The sequence below is a fragment of the Gorilla gorilla genome, chromosome 2, assembly GCF_029281585.2.
Source record: "Gorilla gorilla gorilla isolate KB3781 chromosome 2, NHGRI_mGorGor1-v2.1_pri, whole genome shotgun sequence".
NCBI lineage: Eukaryota > Metazoa > Chordata > Mammalia > Primates > Hominidae > Gorilla > Gorilla gorilla.
This window is the reverse complement of record NC_086017.1, coordinates 135,782,148-135,798,401: the sequence shown is the minus strand read 5'-3', so window position 1 is coordinate 135,798,401 and position 16,254 is coordinate 135,782,148. Positions and strand designations below refer to the sequence as shown.

At 42.5% G+C, this 16,254-nt stretch overlaps 1 protein-coding gene across 1 annotated transcript in view; it reads left to right on the top strand.

The window, feature by feature from the left end:
• Positions 1-4,853: 4,853 nt before the first annotated feature.
• The window catches only part of MUC13 (mucin 13, cell surface associated), a 29,853-nt gene continuing 18,452 nt past the window's right edge, over positions 4,854-16,254 (top strand). Inside the window, exons 1-3 of the mRNA XM_055383845.2 lie at positions 4,854-4,934; positions 11,607-12,164; positions 16,047-16,169. Of these exons, the coding sequence (XP_055239820.1) occupies positions 4,883-4,934; positions 11,607-12,164; positions 16,047-16,169 (733 nt within the window). The 5' untranslated portion in view covers positions 4,854-4,882. The remainder of the gene's footprint in view (positions 4,935-11,606; positions 12,165-16,046; positions 16,170-16,254) is intronic.

The window sequence follows — 16,254 nt, the reverse complement described above, 5'->3', positions numbered from 1 at the left end:
TTGACCACTCTCTAAAATCATTGTATTTAATTACTTTTTTTGCCGACCTCCACTACCCATCATCTCACAGAAGCTTCAGGAGAGCAGAGACCTTCATCATCTTGTTCACTGCTTCATCTTCGATACCTGATGGATGTGCAGAGATGCCTCGAGTACCTGGGAGTGATTGAATAGCCCCCTCCTGAATATTCCTCATGTAAAGCAACCATTCACTGAAAAGTTAATTTCAGAGGGTATAAAAAGCAAGAGTGGAAATGGTTCTGTCAACGTGTCATCAATTAGACATTTGAGTTGGGAATATTGCATTCCACAAGTCATTTCTCTGGGAATGGTCTTCTGAATTAGAGAGGAAAATGCTGATTGGCTTCATGTAGTATCTAAATGTGATATCCGTAAATGGTAGTAGTGACTCTGGGAAGGCTATACTCACACCTCTATTGAGGGGCTGGAATTAGTGAGAAGGAGATAGGAGCTTAACATGTATTTACATTTGGTTCTATAGACAGAAAATAATCTTTGGGTCTAACTATTTAATCTTGATGAAATTTTATGTTTTAATGATCCTCTAGAGCCTTATCATGGTACTGCAGTGTTGCAGAATCAAAGTAGCCAAAGAGGGGCTCTTTTGTTTGAGACAGGGTCTCGCTCTCTTGCCCATGCTGTGGTGCAGCAGTGCAATCTCGGATCACTACAACCTCCGCCTCCAGGGCTCAAGGGATCCTCCTGCCTCAGCCTCCCAAGTATCTGGTACTACAGGCATGCATTACCATGCTAAGATAATTATTTTAAAATTGTTTTGTAGAGACAAAGTCTCACTATATTGCTTAGGCTGGTCTCAAACTCCTGGGCTCAAGCAACCCTCCCTCTTTGGCCTCCCAAAGTGCTGGGATTACAGATGTGAGCCACTTCACCTGGCTAGAGGGGCTCTTGATGTATCAAATTCTAATTCTAAATGGCTCTGATATAGCTCTCTTGAGTTTATGCCTAAATAACTGGATATTGCTTTAGATTAATGGGCATGTCCCATTCCTCTGCATAGTCAATAGAATTATTGAAAAGCTCACCCTGAACAATAGTTCTTTTGCAACCAGGTAATTATGGGTAAACAGCTTTTTTTTTTTAGCTGACTTGGTGACAACGTTACCAACATATAACATTGTTTCTGTGGGAAAATGGAGTCTGTGTTCTTGACTTATAGATAAATACTTAGAATTTAGCCATTTCATACTAATAAATATCACCCCTTTTTCCTATCCGGGTTTTGAGTTCTGTGAGAAGTAAAACACAGAGTACAACAGATGGAGACAAAATATTACTTTTATAGAAGCTTATTTTTGAGAATGTGGCTTAGGGCTCCCTCCTTCTGGATCCTTACCTTCTTGGGCACAACAATCCTGAATCCAGGTTATCTCCCCAAATGGAAACTGCAGGATCTGAGGTGAGTATTCCCAGTTTATTCTGAAATAAGTCACTACTCTTCCTTTAGGGCAAAATGAATAAAGACATGCCAAGAAGCCAGGAGTGTTTCAGGAATTAAACTCCCTCCATATGTGAGGAAACGTCAGCCCTGAGGAAGAAGCAGTTTCCCTCATGAAAGCTCTGTGTATTGTCTCTGTCATCCTGCAGTACTGAAGTCCTGTGTGGATGAGTTAGGAGCGGGCATACCAGTGATTGCTGATTTATACTTTGAGGACTGCCTGACTTTCTGGCTGCCCATATTTTTCCAGATGATAAGGCCAGGGAAGAGTCAGGGAGCCAGATGCGTGGCAGTACTCCATGCCTTCCTGGTTATACTTTTCATTCTATGCTCAGCAGATAAGTAATATAGAAAACCATGGAAATATTGACACTGTTGTAATATGGTGGCATCAGTAGACATTAGTGATAGAGCACTGTGGGCGCTACTCACTTGATATCTTGAACCTAAGACATGATGGGGTGTGTGATAGGCTTCTCCCAGTTTAGGAGACAGGATTTGAGACCCTGCATTTGAGATCCTGCAGCTACTTATGTGACCCCAGGCCACTTTTTCAATTTTTCTAGATTCCTGGTTAGGCTTTTATAAAGTGAATGTAGTAAGTTTAAAATGCCATATAAAAATGACAGAAAAGGAGAAAAGATTTGCAATACATATATAAAGAACTTTTACCATTAAAAACCAAGAAGAAAACCAATTCAACGATACAATATGCAAATTATTTGAACAGGTACTTTACAAAAGAAGAGACACGAGCGACTAATATGCACATAAAATGATGTTCAACATCATTTGTTATCAGGAGATGCAAATTAAAACAAAAGTGAGATGCCACTACATACCCTTTAGGGTAGCTAATATAAAGACGGACAATACCAAGTGTTGGCAAGGATAGGGAACAACTGGAATTCTCATATATTGCTGATGTAAAATGGCATAACAACTTAGGAAAACCATTTGACCATTTATTAAAAAGTTATATACCTACCATGTGATGCAGCCATTCCATTCTAAATATTTACCCTAAAGAAATGAAAGTGTATGTTCATACAAAAACTTGTACATGAATACTTATAACTTTTTTTTTTTTTCTCGAGATGAAGTCCCGCTCTGTTGCCCAGGCTGGAGTGCAGTGACGTGATCTTGGCTCACTGCAAATAATACTTCCGGGGTTCAAGGGATTCTCCTGCCTCACCCTCCTGAGTAGCTAGGGTTACAGGTGCCTGCCACCATGCCTGGCTAATTTTTGTATTTTTAGTACAGATGAGGTTTCGCCACATTGGCCAGGCTGATCTCCAGCTCCTGATCGCAGGTGATCCACCTGCCTCAGCTTCCCAAAGTGCTGGGATTACAGGTATGAACCACCACACCTGGCCTTATTTATAATCTTTTTGTTTGTAATAGTCAAAACTAGAAACAACTCAAATGTCCATCGACAGATGAATTAACAAACACGCCATGGTACATTGATACAATGGAATAAGTGTTCAGATATAAGAAGAAACAAACTATGAATTCGCACAGCAAGGATGAGTCTCAAAATGGTTATAAGTGAAAGAAACTGGCCCAAAAAACAAAACAAAACAAAAAACTACATCTGTATGATTCCATTTACATACAATGCTAGAAAATGCAGACTAATTTATAGAGACAGAAAGCAGATCAATGGTTACCTGGGGTTGGGGTGGAGTATAGGGGATGTAGCACTAAAAAGGGACAACAGGAAAGTCCCAAAGGGTGTGTTGGGAATGCTCGGTATCTTGGTTGCAACGGTAGCTACACATGTATACACATCAATCAAAATTGATGTGTTGAACTGTACACTGTAAATAGATACAGTTTATTGACATAAATTATAGCTCAATAAAGCTAGTTTAAAAAGAAAAGAAAAACAAGCCTTTGTTTAAATCCTGATGCCAGGAGTTATTCAAGCTGAGAATAATAGCACAACATAATGGGCCTTAGAAGTGTCTTTGCTTTGGAAAAAGTGTTTAAATGGACCTCTCAGCCATGTAAGAACAAACCCCTGTCTTATTCTTGAATGGAGACTCTAGGACAATAAGCAGCTTATCTGCTGGGTGATCATACAAAAATGTTTTGTTTTCAACAAGGTCAGAGTTAAAATTTAAACCCAAAGGCCAGGTGTGGTGGCACACGCTTGTAATCACAGCACTTTGGGAGGCTGTGGTTGGGGATTGCTTGAGTCTAAGAGTTTGAGACCAGCCTGGACAACATGACAAAACCCCATCTCTTCTGAAAATACAAAAATCAGCCAAGCATTGTGGTGTATGCCTGTAATCCCAGCTACTTGGGTGACTGAGGGAGGAGGATCACTTGAGCCCTGGAGGCAGAGGTTGCAGTGAGCTGAGATCGTGCCACTGCACTTCAGCCTGGGCGACAGAGTGAGACTCTGTCTCAAAAAAAAAAAAAAAAAAAAAAAATTAAACTCAAAACTCTAGCCACAACTCACAAGGTATCATTAGTTTATATTCCTCTGGCTGGGGCCAGACACAGTAGAGTTGGGGCCCTGGACTTTAAGGAGGGAAAATTAGATTAAGAAGACCCAAATCCAAGCAGTAAAGCTGGTTCCTGACACATGGTGAGAGGTGAGGGGCTGAGGAACTAGAGAGAGGGTGAGAAAGGGAACTGAGAAGTGGGGCCTGCCCAATGAGTGGCCAGGAGCAGAGAGATCAAATCAGCTGTTCTAAGTTTTCTCTTTTCTGTACTTTATTGCCCACTCCCCAACACACCAGTCACCCACAAGACTTCAGTAAAGTTAGGTTAAATGCCATGATGTGATGTCCATTCTGCTTGGGAACTTTATTGGGTGCTGTATCCAGGTAGAGTCACAGAAGGTTGGAGATGTGATTACAAAGTTGCTAGACATGACCATCAGAGAGGCCCGGAATGGTAGTCCCCAGCATACAGTGACAAAAGTTAAGCAATTAATAATTTTGGGAAACATGTAAGTCCTCTTCAGGGATTCTCAGAACTACAGCTGGAGGAAAGTGGTTTCCTGCACTCATATGTGGGTGAGTAGAGCACAGTTTGTTATTGAATGTTTAATGGAATGGTGACCTCCTAAAAGATGGCAGCTTGGAGACATTTGAGATATCAAGAGATTAACCAAACTCATGTGCCACCAACCTCACAAGGATATTTGGAATGTCCTGACTTATTTTGGGCTTTGAGTCAGAAAAATGATTCGTAAGGCCAGCTCCACCTCTTCTATCTCAAAAGCTCGGAAGAGACCTATGGTATTTGGCCAAATGCTAGCTATAATTGCCTTTCTCTGGTTTGACGTCAATTAATGACTGGACTTTGTACCCGAAAGACAGTTAAAATGAAAGGTAGCCAGGAAGGGAAATCATTTCCTCCTCAGATTACCAAGCAAGAACAGCTAAAATGAAAGCCGTCACTCATCTTACTCTTCTTGCTCTCCTTTCTGTAAACACAGGTAAGGAATATTTTTACATTTTAATTCTTCCAATCATGTATGTTGTCTTTGAGGTAGAATCAGCAGGCCTATAGCTACCAATTCTCCCAGCCCAGCACACGGTCTATTTTATAAATGAAGTTTCCTCTCCAGCTCAGCTCAAAGACACAGGCATTTTATCCTGTGATGGGGACGATAGAGCAATAGCAAAAGTGGTCTGTGGGCTGGGCGCGGTGGCTCACGCCTGTAATCTCAGCAATTTGGGAGGCCGAGGCAGATGGATCACTTGAGGTCAGGAGTTTGAAACCACCCTGGCCAACATGGTGAAACTCCATCTCTACTAAAAATACAAAAAAATTAGCCAGTGTGGCAGTGGGCACCTGTAGTCTCAGCTACTCAGGAGGCTGAGGCAGAAAGAATCGCTTGAACTCGGAAAGTGGAGGTTGCAGTGAGCTGAGATGACACGGAGTGACAGAGCGAGACTCCATCTTGTGGGGGTGGGGGGAAGAAGTGGTCTATAGAGTGAGATTTGGGGGCTCAGCAAACCAGAGGTTTCTCTTTGAGAGTTCCTGAGGCCAGATAAGAAGGACTGAGTAGGTTGCAAGGACCCAGTTCTCTATTACTATAGCATTCTGGATCCCCTCTCATGATAATCAGAGAGCTGACCACAGCAAAAAGCCTCCTTTCACAAATGTACTTGAATTTGAGAATGCTAAACCATAGGGAGTAATTGTCACGTTGATTAGACTTCAGACATGTACTCTCTGTTCTGAGTTAGGAAGGGTTATATGGGCCACATGTGGGTGAGGTCAGCAGTATGTTGAGAGGTGAGGGTTGTGGGGGCCAATTGGCTTCCTAAAATTTTGCAGAAAAATCACTGGCATGAAGTAGATGGACTAATAGGAAAAAAGGCATACAACTGTATTTAATGTGTGTACCCAGGAACCTTCAGCATGAACACCCAACTTCCTGATGAGGTATAGAAGCTTATACACCATCTTGAGGTTACAGAAAGAAAGGGGGCTTGGATCTTGGTAAAACAAGTTATGGAAGAAGGGAGAAGAGGAATTCTGTTGAGGGGCAATAAATGATTATTAGGGAGAATAATTGGATCTGGGAACAAAAATGAACTTGTAGATAATTCTCCTTGGAATTTAAAGATCCTTGGAGACAGTCCTTATCTTGACGAAGGGTCTGCTCAGGGATGGTTTCCTTCTCGGTCTTCTTTCCTGTAGTGGATAATGACATAACAGGGAGGGGAACAGGAGCAATAGTTCTTCTTTGGTGGATCAGTCCTTACAGCGCTTGTTGACCTCTAAGAGTTTTTAATTTAAAATACTCATTATATCATGGAGCTATATTTGGAGGTGAAATATTTTTATTTCCTTCAGGTTCAATGAGTTGAAATCTAGAAGCTGCTTGCAGAAAGGAAGAAAGTATTTGATAAGGCAGATGTATGAAGAGAAATTAAGCCCTTTCAGAGAACTGGAATGAATGGCATCAGGATTAGAGTTTTTTGAGAGCTGGTTTCAAGCTCTTAATGGGGAAGGTTGGAGAAGGCTAGCTGCACAGGAGGGGAGGGCTCACCAGATCTCTCCTGCCAACCTTGGGGGCAGATGCCAGGTCCAAGCCTTCAGGACAAAGGAAGAATTGGTGAGGCTTGTATGACTTTCAGGAGCCACTGTTAAAAAAGCCTTGACTTTTTAAAAATAGAATAGAAGGGCGGTAGAAAGGGGAAAGTTGGCTGGGAGGGGACAAGGAGATGAATAGAGAGTTAAGGGAATCAGGAATCATTGAGGCTCAAGGTACCTTAGGGGAATGGAGATGTTTCTTGACCCAGAGAACCCAGGGGGAAGGGCAAAAGTAGGGCAAGCAGGGATTCAGATGGCATGCCACCACTTATTAGCTGTGGGGTGTCTCTGACCCTCAGTGTCTTCTTGTGTAGCAATAGAGGGGAAATCCCTATACTGAAGAGTGACTGAGAGGATTAAATGAGACAAAGAGCCTGATGTGCCGGGATACTGCCTGGCACATAGGGGCTTAATAAATGATTTCCCTTTTTGTCATGTCTGCACTTGGATCTGATTTTCTTTTCTTTCTTTCTTTTTTTTTTTTTTGAGACCGAGTTTCACTCTTGTCGCCCAGGCTGGAGTGCAATGGCACGATCTCTGCTCACTGCAACCTCCGCCTCCCAGGTTCAAGCGATTCTCCTGCCTCAGCCTCCCGACTAGCTGGGATTACAGGCACCTGCCACCACACCTGGCTAATTTTTGTATTTTTAGTAGAGATGGGGTTTCACCATGTTGGCTAGGCTGGTCTCAGACTCTTGACCTCAGGAGATCCACCTGCCTTGGCCTCCCAAAGTGCTGGGATTACAGGCGTGAGCCACCACGCCCAGCCTGGATCTGATTTTCAGACTTTGGTTTTGATTTCCTCTTCTTTGTTTAAAAAAGTTATACAAGTAATGCAGACCCACTGTAACAAATCCAAACAATACAGATGTATATGAAATAAAAATTGAGCATCCAATCTGCCTTCCCACCCATCTACCTCCAGATATATTAATACTGACAGTTTTTGTGGCTATTAAGGTTTGCTTTTGAAAAAAATATTTATTTTATTATTTATTTATTTATTTTGAGACAGAGTTTTGTTCTTGTTGCCCAGGCTGGAGTGCAATGGCGCCATCTTGGCTCACTGCAACCTCTGCCTGCCAGGTTCAAGCAATTCTCCTGCCTCAGCTTCCCAAGTAGCTGGGATTACAGTGCTCACTACCACGCCTGGCTAATTTTTTTGTATTTTTAGTAGAGACGGGGTTTCACTACATTGGCCAGGCTGTTCTCGAACTCCTGACCTTGTGATCCGCCCGCCTTGGCCTCCCAAAGTTCTGGGATTACAGGCGTGAGCCACCATGCCTGGCCTTATTTTACTTTTTGAGATGGAGTTTTGCTCTTGTCGCCCAGGCTGGAGTGCAATGGCACTATCTCAGCTCACTGCAACCTCTGCCTCCCAGGTTCAAGTGATTCTCCTGCCTCAGTTTCCCGAGTGGCTGGGATTATAGGTGCCTGCCACCACGCCCAGCTAATTTTTATATTTTTGGTAGAGATGGCGTTTCACCATGTTGGCCAGTCTGATCCCAAACTCCTGACCTCAGGTGATCTGCCCGCCTCGGCCTCCCAAACTGCTGGGATTACAGGCATGAGCCACCGCGCCTGGCCTGAAAATTTTTAAAAAGTTGCTTTTTTTTTTTGAGACAGAGTCTCGCTCTGTTGCCAGGCTGGAGTGCAGTTGTCACGATCTTGGCTCGCTGCAACCTCTGCCTCCTGGGTTCAACCAATTCTCCTGTCTCAGCCTCCCAAGTAGTTGGGACTACAGGCATGTGCCACCATGCCCAGATAATTTTTGTATTTTTAGTAGAGACGGGGTTTCACCATGTTGGCCAGGATGGTCACAATCTCTTGATCTCATGATCCACACACCTCAGCCTCCCAAAGTGCCGGGATTACAGACATGAGCCACCGCTCCTGGCCTGAAAATTTTTTAAAAGTTGCTTTTTAATGTAATGTTAAGGATTTTGGAGGTGTGTGTAAGGAATCACTACTTCAAACATGAGTTCCATCTCAGATTCTGAGCAACCAAGGGCAGGAAGTGTGTTTTGTACACCTTTACGTTCCTCCTCACCCCTATGCCTTGTATAGCACCTTGACTGCAAGAACCCCCGCACAAGCATTTACTGAAACAAATGAAAAATGTGCCAGTGACATTTGAAGTGCCTTTCACATGCAAAACTTCCCTGGTTGTCTTCGCTTTCTCTGAGAGATTAGGACTGCATTATTCCACAGAATCTGATGAGTGCCTTTGGGAACCAACATCTCATCATAATGAAGAATTCAGATCTGGGAGAAAGACGTTTGATTGTGACTTTCAGCTAGCTTTGAATAAAGCAGTTATAGGTGTGCCCTGGACAGGGGTGGTGCTTATGGAGTGTTCCCCAGAAAGAAACCAGGTCAGGGCATATATTTTCCCATTGAAACCTATGATTTGTACCTCTGTGGACATTGTGCTATCCTTGTATTATTTAGAAGCTTTAGGACCTAAGGAAATAAAAAGACTAAAGCTATTTCTGCTGCACAGATGTCTTCATATATTTCTGTTATCTATAGATTGAACAAAATAGGTTGTTTTACAATTCCTCTTGGGTATTTTTACTAGATAATTTAAGCCTGGGATATCAGCTCTAAGCTGTCTTCCCTGAAATCTATACAACCCTCAGATAAAACACATATATACACATAGACACACACAAGTGTATTTTAGTTTTAAAAAAAATCGTAGCTATTCACAGCAATGAATTGCTGTCAGCTTGGAATGTGTCTCATTTATTAAAACTAATTGAGCATTCTGAAATGTATTCTCCCTAGTGAACAGAAATTTAAAACCAAAATAAGCAAGCCACCAAGTCCAAAACTCCTTGTCATAATTCCAAAGACCTGCAAAAACCTCTTAAGAAGTCCCAATTTGTTTTGTGCACATCTACAGAAACATGTTGGTTCTTTGGCATCGGCCGAGAATGAATATTCCCAAAGCATGAAATTCAGGGTCTGGTGGGGTTGGGGTTGTTTGCACCCACAGTCTGCCAAGTCCTTTTCTTCTGTCCAGAGTTTTCCACAGCGAGAGCCAGCTCCTGGCCACTCTCACTGCTACCCCGATGATAGAGGGCACCGTGGAGGTCACTTCTATTTCCACCGCTTTCATTATGATCCCCAATTTTCTCTATTTGCTTTTCTTGTGTTTGTTCCTCGGGGGTCTTGGCTTTTTCATTAAATGGATGGCCTTCCCCATAACTTTAATCAAGTGATAGTTAGGACATTGTCATCTCACAGACCTGGCTTTGCCTCTGGGCAAATTCCTTAACCCTTCTGAGTATTGGTGGGCTCTTCTGTCAAATGTGGGCACTTACGTCTACTTCACAGGTACAGTCGGGCACAGGGCCAGTGCTTGATAGATAAGAACTATCCTGAGTGGCAGGAATAGGAAGAGAGGCAGTCAACATTGCCAGCTGCTGATGTATTTCTTACCTAGGAAGAGCAATTGCTGATCTCTTCAACACTTCTGAATGGCTATGTTAGCCAAGCCCTCTTCAAGGTGAAGAGCCAGGCTCTGCCCTCAAGGGGCTCATAGACCCATCGGGGAATCAGGAAGCATATTCCGCAGTTCTCTGCACCCTAAGGTTTAGAAATTGCTTCCTCACTAAAACTTTTTCTTTCAATAATTTTTTTAACCTATTGTCAAGGTCAGAGTTCTTAGAGACAAGGAAAAGTTCTAGAAAACTTATCACTGGGCCAGGCAAGGTGGCTTACACCTGTTATCCCAACACTTGGGAGGCCAAGGTGGGAGGATCACTTGAGCCCAGGAGTTTCAGGGCTGCAGTGAGCTATTATGGCACCACTGCACTCCAGCATGTGTGACAGAACAAGACCATGTCTCTAAAAAAAAAAAAAAAAAAAAAAAAGAGGGGGGGGGAAGAAAATGGATCACTGGATCCCTAGAGTTTACTACTCCATGTGTCCAGGGGTTCCTAAAAGTTGTGAAAATGCAACTTTGATATCCATCATAGCTCAGAGGGCAAAGATCACTTATTCATCTTACTCTTAGTCAATGTATCTAGAATTGTGAATGGGAAAACACTACTAGAATAAAATTTTGGAGGAAGTATAATAAGCACTTAATGAGGTATTTTTATTTTATTATTCTTTAAATTACCCAACCCTAACCTTTCCCTCCCTCAATCTATCAAGGTAATGAAAAAATGGGACAGTTGCCTTAAAGTGCAGAAAGACAAAAGGAGTCCATTTCTGGGTAGTCACTGCGCCACCTTGTGGCATTCTCAATTGTCCTCACTGAGAATGGTCTGAAGTATATTAAACCCTGATCTACAGTTATATGACTACAGGTATAAATAATATTACTTCTTAGTACTCAACTTAAACAACATTAACTCCTCTGCAGGACTGGTAGGTCACATCTGCAATCCCAGCACTTTGGGAGGCTGAGGCAGGAGGATCATTTGAGGCCAGGAGTTAAGAGACCAGCCTAGCCAGCATAGTGAGACCCTCATCTCTAAAAAACAAAAAAAAAATTAGCCAGCCATGGAGGTGTTACAACTGTAGTCCTAGCTATTTGGGAGGCTGAGGTGGGAGGATTGCTTGAGCCTAGGAGCTCAAGGCTGCAGTGAACTATGATCACACCACTGCACTCCAGCCTGGGTGGCAGAGCAAGACCTTATTTCTAAAATAAATAAATAAACATTAACTCTTTATTTGTCATATTTTTCAATAACATTTTTTCCAGTTTTGTCTGTTTAATTTTTAATGTTATTTATTGTGGGTTTTTTGTGTTTAGAAATAACCATGTATTTTAATTTTTAATGTAGTCATATATTTTCATTTTTCCAGAAAAGAATGAGTTGAGGCTGGGCATGGCAGTTCATACCTATAATCTCAGCACTTTGGGAGGCCAAGGAGGGTGGATCGCTTGAGCCCAGGGGTTTATGACCAATCTAGGCAACTTGGGGAAACCCTACCTCTAAAAAAAAAAAAAAAAAAGAATGAGTTGGATATGATTTAGTATTAAGTAACTGCATTAGTTATTCAATGTACTGTCTCCTCAAACTTGGTATCTTTGTTCCTCCAGCCGCCAACCAAGGCAACTCAGCTGATGCTGTAACAACCACAGAAACTGCGACTAGTGGTCCTACAGTAGCTGCAGCTGATACCACTGAAACTAATTTCCCTGAAACTGCTAGCACCACAGCAAATACACCTTCTTTCCCAACAGCTACTTCACCTGCTCCCCCCATAATTAGTACACATAGTTCCTCCACAATTCCTACACCTGCTCCCCCCATAATTAGTACACATAGTTCCTCCACAATTCCTACACCTGCTCCCCCCATAATTAGTACACATAGTTCCTCCACAATTCCTACACCTGCTCCCCCCATAATTAGTACACATAGTTCCTCCACAATTCCTACACCTACTGCTGCAGACAGTGAGTCAACCACAAATGTAAATTCATTAGCTACATCTGACATAATCACCGCTTCATCTCCAAATGATGGATTAATCACAATGGTTCCTTCTGAAACACAAAGTAACAATGAAATGTCCCCCACCACAGAAGGCAATCAATCATCAGGGCCTCCCACTGGCACCACTTTATTGGAGACCAGCACCCTAAACAGCACAGGTACGGACAATTCCCTCAAAGACTCCCCAAGGATGGAGAGTACAATTGTGGAGGGAGGGAGGTGGGTATGTTCTGGTGGGGTAGGAAAATGGGTCTAAAGAGGCCCAAGGTTTCCTTGGAAATGAACTGTGGGCTTGAAATCTGGGTCACAATGTAGTGACAGCAGAGGCCCTAAAATCCTCGGTTTCCTTCTGTTCTCCTTTCCTTCCCTCCCATCCTACCTCAAGTTATTTGCTAGCTGTGCAGTATTTTTTTTAATGAACTTGGGCTTTGTGAAAGGTAGCTCTATAGCTTTCCTCTCCCTAGGGGATTTTTAGAAATAGTTTCAGCTGCTCTGAGAAGACCAGGTCCAAATCAGCACAGACTGCCCAGCCCCACTGGTCTAGCTCTCTGGTCTACCTAAGGAAGAAGTCAGTTCCACCCTTGTAAGATGGTGGCTGATCACAATGTGGAACTTGAGCCAAGTCATAGAACTTGAGACTGAGGGGTAGAAAGCAAAACAACAGCAGTGTTCGAACAATCCTAGGCATAACCAGGGCCATTGTCCAAAGGACAGATGCTTTGGGAACACTAAGAGATGACAAGTGACCTCAAGCAGAAGTTAATGAAACAGGAACCATTTGCTTCACTTCCCCAAGCTCAGTCTATAACAGAAATCAACCACGTTTATCAGTAAAGGCTAAATGGCCTTGTGGGGCATGTGGGGTCTCTGTTGTAACTCCTGCACTCTACTATTTTAACATGAAAGCAGCCACAGTTAACAAACAAAAGGTTGGTCAGATATGACTCGTGAACCATAGTTTGCCAGCCCTTGATCTAGAAGAATCGTCACACTTTAGAGCCTAAAGAATCTAGATAAATCCTATCATTCTCAGATGGGAAAGCTGGGACCCAGTGAGGGCCATGACTCACCCAGGGTCAAAGACCAAGTGGATGTCTCCCTACCCTTAACTTCTGGTAGCTTCCTCAATGTTCTTTGATAGATTTAAGAAATAGATGGTTAAGCAAGTAGACCCCAGAGGCTGTATCTAAGACCTCTTTCCCCAGTCTTTCATGTTTGGAGGGGCCACTCTGAAGGCGGGATCCAATGGGACACAGCTGTCCTGGAATCAGGAAAGAGAGGTTTTCTAAGCCATTTCTGCTTCGCCAGGTGTTCCCTCAGAGTCAGGCCATCTTCCTGTGTTCTGGCCCTACCATGAACAAACTGTGGGGCATGGGGCAAGTCATTTCTCTCTTGGCTTCAACTTAGTGATCTTCAATAAGGCAAGACTGAACTAAAAAGCCCCCCAAATCTCTTCTGGCTGTAACATCCTGTGACTTAATCAATTCCTGGCCATGAAACAAGTTAATGAGTCTGTCCTTCGTTGCTGAAGAGAAAGCACCTGAGAGTTATTTGTCTGGTGTCTCCAGAAGGAGACACATTCTTCCTTAAGATTTCCCAAGTCATCTTTGCAAGGTGGCTGAGGCTTTTCTTAAAGAAGCCATTAATTTTATTTAGAAGACTGGTTCATACCTTGTCAGAGGGGTGACGCTTATTTTTGTTTATAAGATACTGAACTATGCCTCCTTTTATCCTATATAGTCTATTTTTTTTCTCTTTAAAAAATTGTTAATGGAAGCCGGGCATGGTGGCTCACGCCTGTAATCCCAGCACTTTGGGAGGCTGAGGTGGGTGAATTGCTTGAGCTGAGGAGTTCAAGACCAGCCTGGGAAACATGGCAAAACCCCATCTCTACAGAAAAATACAAAAATTAGCCAGGTATGGTAGCATGCACCTGTAGTCTCAGCTACTCAGGAGGCTGAAGTGGGAGTATCACTCAAGCCTGGGAGGCAGAGGTTGCAGCCAGCCAAGATTGTGTCAGTGCACTCCAGGCTGGGCAGCAGAGCAAGGCCCTGTCTCAAAAAAATAATGTTAATGAACTTTATTTTTAGAGCAGTTTTAGACTCACAGCAAGATTTAGAGAAAGGTACAGAGGTTTCCCATATACTCCCTGGCCTGACACATATATTATCAACATCCCCCACCAGAGCAGTGTGTTTATTACAATTGATAAACCTCCAGGGACACATCATTATCACCTACAGACCATAGTTTACATTAGAGATCACTCTTGGTGCTGTGCATTTTATGAATTTGGACAAATAAATGTATAATGGCATGCATCCACTATTATAGGATCACAACCCTAAATATCTTTTGCACTTTTCATCCTCCCCTCTAACTCCTGGCAACCACAGATCTTTTTACTGTCTCCATAGTTTTGCCTTTTCTAGAATGTCATATAGTTGGAATCATATATTACGTAGCCTTTCGAGATTGGCTTCTTTTACATAGTAGCATGCATTTCCTCCATGTCTTTTCATGGCTTGATAGCTCATTTTTTAGTGCTGAATAATATTCCATTGTCTAGATGTACCAGTTTGTTTATCCATTCACCTACTGAACGGTATCTTGGTTGCTTCCAAGTTGTGGCACTCATGAACAAAGCTGATATTAACATGGATGTGCAGGTTTTTGTGTGGACATAAATTTTCCACACCTTTGGTTAAATACCAAGGAGGGTGACTCTCAGATCTTCTCGTAAGAGTATGTTTATTTTTGTAAGAAACCACCAAACTTTCCTCTCAAAGTGGCTGTGTCATTTTGCATTCCCACCAATGAATGAGAGTTCCCATTGCCCCATATTCTCACCAGCATTATTTTACTTTTTATTTTTAAATAAAAGTAAATTAGGCCTATAATTATGGAAAAAACAGCTCAAACAGGGCAAAATCATGTACAATAAAAAATAAATCTCCCTCTCATCCTAAACCCCTAGGACCCAGACCCCCAGTTTCCTTCCCCAGAGGCAACTTCTGTGCCCAATTCCTTGTATCTCCCTCCTGAAATTACCTATGCAAATATAAGCAAATATTTGCTTGTGTATAATCCTCCCCTTCTTTTATTCACAAAAGAGAGCATGTTATACACATTGTACCTTACATACAGCTTTTAAAGAAATCAGTGGTTTCTACATATAGGTTTGTAAGACTCTCAAGACAGCTCTGAAGGTTATCAAACACATAAGCTATTCTGACATCACAGCTCAGAATCATTCCACTTGACAGAAGTGAAGAAAACTCGTAGCCCAGATCACCACTGGACCACTGAGCTAACTCTCCTCCTCAGATCTCATCAGTTCCCCAGAGAAAGAAAGATGCTACACCCTGCCTGGCCTGGGAGTCTCAGCCCACAGTGTAGAACCCATTGCAGTGTTATTTTCACCATTTATTCAAATGATCCACTTAGAAAGCCAGAGGCTGGAATGTCTTCTCATGGCCTCTTAGAATTTTCACTGAGTTAATCCACATTTCTCCCCTTTACTATCCCATTCCTGTTTTTATGGCTATGTCTCCTAGGTATGCCTACCAGAATGTGACATCTAGTTTCTTTTGGAGCTTCTTGGCTGTTTCTTCCTATACGACAATTATTCATACCTTTCTAAAAATAAGACGTTTTATCTAGAATGTTTTGGGGAGCCCCACCTAGTGTTAGAGGACCGTGCTTCAAGGTTCTGGAGGGACTTTGAGATCTGAAGATTCCTGACTTCTTGGAGTCAGAAGACTGCAATCTCTCTTTCTTTGGGCAAGCCCTTGTACACTAATCTCTGATCTTTACTATTGACAAGTATTATACTTGGCTCTAGAATTTCAGAAACAAACTCTCTAGAGACCTAAGCAAGCAAATATTTGTTTTTAACTCTTCCAAAAGTGTGCTGTGGAGTAACACAAGCAAGGAATGGAAAGGGCCCAGGGGGGAGGCATGAAGATGGAAAAATACGTTTCCAGTTGTTATTTATTGTCATTTCTCTGGATTTCTAATCTCTTTCTACTCCATCTAAGGTCCCAGCAATCCTTGCCAAGATGATCCCTGTGCAGATAATTCGTTATGTGTTAAGCTGCATAGTACAAGTTTTTGCCTGTGTTTAGAAGGGTATTACTACAACTCTTCTACATGTAAGAAAGGTGAGTTACAAGGGATGAACCATGGCTGAGCTCTGTATCTCACACCAAAAGTGGAATTGAAAACTCAGAATGATGGCAAAAGGAG